The sequence below is a fragment of the Haplochromis burtoni genome, unplaced genomic scaffold, assembly GCF_018398535.1.
Source record: "Haplochromis burtoni strain Fernald_Lab_line unplaced genomic scaffold, NCSU_Asbu1 Contig_15, whole genome shotgun sequence".
Lineage (NCBI taxonomy): Eukaryota > Metazoa > Chordata > Actinopteri > Cichliformes > Cichlidae > Haplochromis > Haplochromis burtoni.
Genome location: NW_024582376.1, coordinates 480,691 through 484,324, shown reverse-complemented (window position 1 = coordinate 484,324; position 3,634 = coordinate 480,691). Strand labels below are relative to the sequence as shown.

At 40.6% G+C, this 3,634-nt stretch overlaps 1 protein-coding gene across 2 annotated transcripts in view; it reads right to left on the bottom strand.

The window, feature by feature from the left end:
* Positions 1 to 272: 272 nt before the first annotated feature.
* prkd2 (protein kinase D2) overlaps positions 273 to 3,634 on the bottom strand; it is a 28,740-nt gene continuing 25,378 nt past the window's right edge. For both annotated transcript variants that reach the window (XM_005915788.3, XM_042218070.1), the window contains 3 exons: positions 3,004 to 3,271; positions 2,498 to 2,583; positions 273 to 1,855 (listed from right to left, as the gene is read on the bottom strand). In XM_005915788.3, coding sequence (XP_005915850.1) covers positions 1,631 to 1,855; positions 2,498 to 2,583; positions 3,004 to 3,271 — 579 coding nt within the window. In that variant the 3' untranslated portion in view covers positions 273 to 1,630. The remainder of the gene's footprint in view (positions 1,856 to 2,497; positions 2,584 to 3,003; positions 3,272 to 3,634) is intronic.

Sequence of the window (3,634 nt, the reverse complement as noted above, 5' to 3'; positions counted from 1 at the left end):
TGCAGAACAAGTCGTCCTTATTCTTTTGTTATGCTTTAAATGAAGCACGTCTTTTTCCATAGACAATCTAAGGCACAGTAATGGCCCTTGTTTTATAAATATATTTATAGGGAAAAAGCAAATAATCTGTATATGGCTGACAAATATTTTAGGACTAAATCCGTATCTGCTCAGGCCTGTGTGCAATTTCTCAGGAAGCAGGTGAAAATGAGCAGGTTCCAGTTAAGCATGCACGGACGTCACGTTAAATAAAACTTCCAAGACAAATACAATGCTGTAGGAGGTTTGTATTATCTAAAAGCCAGGATCATCCTTCAAACAAGTTATACACAGTCTACACATATTTGACAGCTATATAAACTTCTGGTTATACATTCATAAAACAGTAACTACAGTATGTTCAATGATGAATCTAGATAATGCTACTTCACAGAAACATGTAACACATCGACATGAAAGGTAGTCAATACTTGTACAAGATAAGTTGTCCAAACTAGTTTAGTGACCCACACTGTCCACCCATACACTTACATCACAGGGGAATGTCTGCTTTTGCTGAAAGATGCGTTCATTTATCTGCTCATTATTAACGGTATAAATCATTTCAGTGACCTGCTTGACCTCAGATGGCTCACAACGAATGATAACACAATAAAAAGCAATTTTCAGCAGCAGCTACAGAGAGTTGTCACCGATATAAGAAATCTCACGACTGAAAATTGTCCGGTGAGTGGAAGTATTACACTGCCCCCACGCTAGTTCATTTAAACTCATAATGGCATCTTTAATTACATATAATTTTCTAAAAGGCCATTGTGGCCACAAACCTGCGGTAATTACTGGAGGATTTGCTGTCGCCAGATCGATACCTTTGGTTTTCACTATAGAACACGAATTTATGGGAATGCATTTGTGAATATAGATGGCTTCTCTCAGTGGACTCACTTCAGTAATTACCAGCACAGAGGAAGTCTTTTGTTGCTGTAAAGAGCTCCATCACTGAAAAGAGATTGAACTGAATTTTCTGTAATTCCAGTCAGTCCCATTAAAATAATATATTAAAGAAAAAAAAAAGAAGCATCGCGTTGCTTTTAATTTCGTAACGTTTCGGCTGGGTTTTACTACTGTTTGTATAGCAAAATGTTTGATTCTTTGATTCTTATCTGCACCTGTGGTAAAAATGCCATTTCCTTGTTTGCTCTGATGCACACTACACTGACAGGGGGAAAGAACATGCTGTTTTTCATTCCTCTGACAAATTCGGATTTCCGGTTCACTCCGCACCTTTTATCTGTAAAGGCACCCTGAACAGATGAACAGGGAATGTGAAATAGAGTTGAGCAGACTTTATCATAAAAGAAATTCAACAATTCAAAAGATGAAAGAGGACCAAGACGAGCAGAGTAAATGCTTTAAAGGTTTTCTTCGGGCTGGAGGAGAGAAATTGGATTTATAGCTGTAAAACTGAGTGCTCTCACGCAGCTCTAATCAGTCAGACACTTTATTTTATAAAAACCACATGATTCTTCGCAAGTGTGTCTTTTTAGAGTACAAGGCCACCATCCCCTTCTCCTTCTCCCCGCTTCTTTCATCCTTCCTAAATGAGCGTGAGTCCTCCACCTCTCTGTGGTCAGAGTATGCTGACCCTCTCTGTGAGACCTTGCATATCTGCATCCTCCCCGCCGTCCTCGTCATCAGAAGCCTGCGCCGGAGGAGGCGGCACAAAGTGAGCAGGGTATGGCAGAGTGTGTTCACGGGCATACATTTGCCAGCGGCTGTCATCGCTCTCGTGGGTAATGTAACGTTCCCCGAGCTTAGTCTCCAGTTCCCTCAGGTCGAGCCACGTCTGATAGTCCTGGGAAATGACAAACAGGAATAAACACGGTGATGAAATGTGAGTGTCGGGAATCGCAAAGATTTGATCGATACATGTGCAAATGCATTTGTTTGCGAGGGCACATGTGCATGTGTGTACATAAGAACTAGAATGACACTGAAATGATAAATTATGCTTCAACCCACTCGTGGCTACCGTGACAATGAATATTAATTAATCCGGTGACATTCTGGCAACAAAAAACAACAGCAATAGCAGCCTGCTTTTCTACCGCTAAACATTTTGTTTTGAAGCAGGCATTTAAGAGCTGCGCAGTCAAAGAAAACACAATTTCTTTAACTAATCCCCTTTCTGTTATGTTTTCAATAAAGTTAAAAACCTCCGGCCTTGAGCTGACCTTTCAACGCTCGGATTTGTGTGCATAGACCTCGGCTTTATTGTTGCAATTTTCTTTAAAAGCAACAAATTTTATTGAAGCAATTTTAAGGACTTAAATTGCTGCTCAGAAACTACAGTTACTAGCATTTACCACAGAAAAGGGGGCCTTTTCTTGTATGTTTAATAGCAAATAATAACGGATAAAAAAAAAAAAATTGTAGGAACGAAAGAGTGGAACATTCATTCTAATGTGTGCCTGTGAGCAGTTCATTAATATAGTACCTGTAAGTATGCGTGGCTGAGACTTTTATCTACACTGTAGCGTTTCCTCATCTTAACTTGCAGCAGGTTGTTGATCAGGTCAATAGCTGGAAACACAAACACATGTTTTTCAATAAAAAATCAAACCACCTCGCACTCACACACACGCAAGCACACAGAAATCATCAGAGTTGTCATCTCTTTATCATACCTTATTTGTCTAGACACTAAACCCGACTTTAGTTGTGGTAAAACTGAAGTACAACTTATCACAGATCAGATTGGTTGCATTCTGAAAACAACATTCAGTACTAGTCACTCTTTGCTGCCCTTTCTCATAAGCACTCATACATTTTATTTTTTTCTCCACTACTAGGCAAAGGTGATGTTAAATAACAATTTTATATATTGATTACAAAAACCAATCCAATAGCTTTTGCAGGTATTGTAAGTGTACATCAACGTCCATCTCACGGTTGTGTTTAACAGGAGAAATCTCCTCTAGCTGATTCCCTCTCTGAGATTACCATCACTGGAGATCTGCTTCCAGGGATTAGGAGGATACATAAAGGCTGCGTTGTGGATCTGGTCATTGATATCTTCATCTTCATTGAATGGGAATGTCCCGCTGAGGCTGACGTACATAATGACGCCGACTGACCACATGTCTAGTGAGCGGTTATAGCCCTGGTTTAACAGAACTTCTGGAGCCAGATAGGCAGGCGTGCCAACCACTGAACGGCGGAATGACTTCTCTCCAATGATACGGGCAAAGCCAAAATCACACAACTTCACCTGAGAGAAGGAAACAGTCAAGAACAGAGACACATGACTGCGAGGCATCTGGTAAAATAACAAAATGGCAGGAAATGTATATGAGCAAGTGCAGAAACCACATGTGTTGCAAACGAGCTGGATGGGCAAGTGTGTGTGTGTGTGTTCCTGTCAAGCTATCTTTGTGAGAAAATCTGCATTCTACTATACCTGTGAGAACCAAAAGGCATTTGTGAGGACACAAAAACCGGTCCTCACAAGTTTGAAGCCTTTTTGAGGCTCAAAAGTTCCCCAGCTCAGATTTGTGAAATCTGTGTGTGTGTGTGTGTGTGTGTGTGTGTGTGTGTGTGTGTGTGTGTGTGTGTGTGTGTGTGTGTGTGTGTG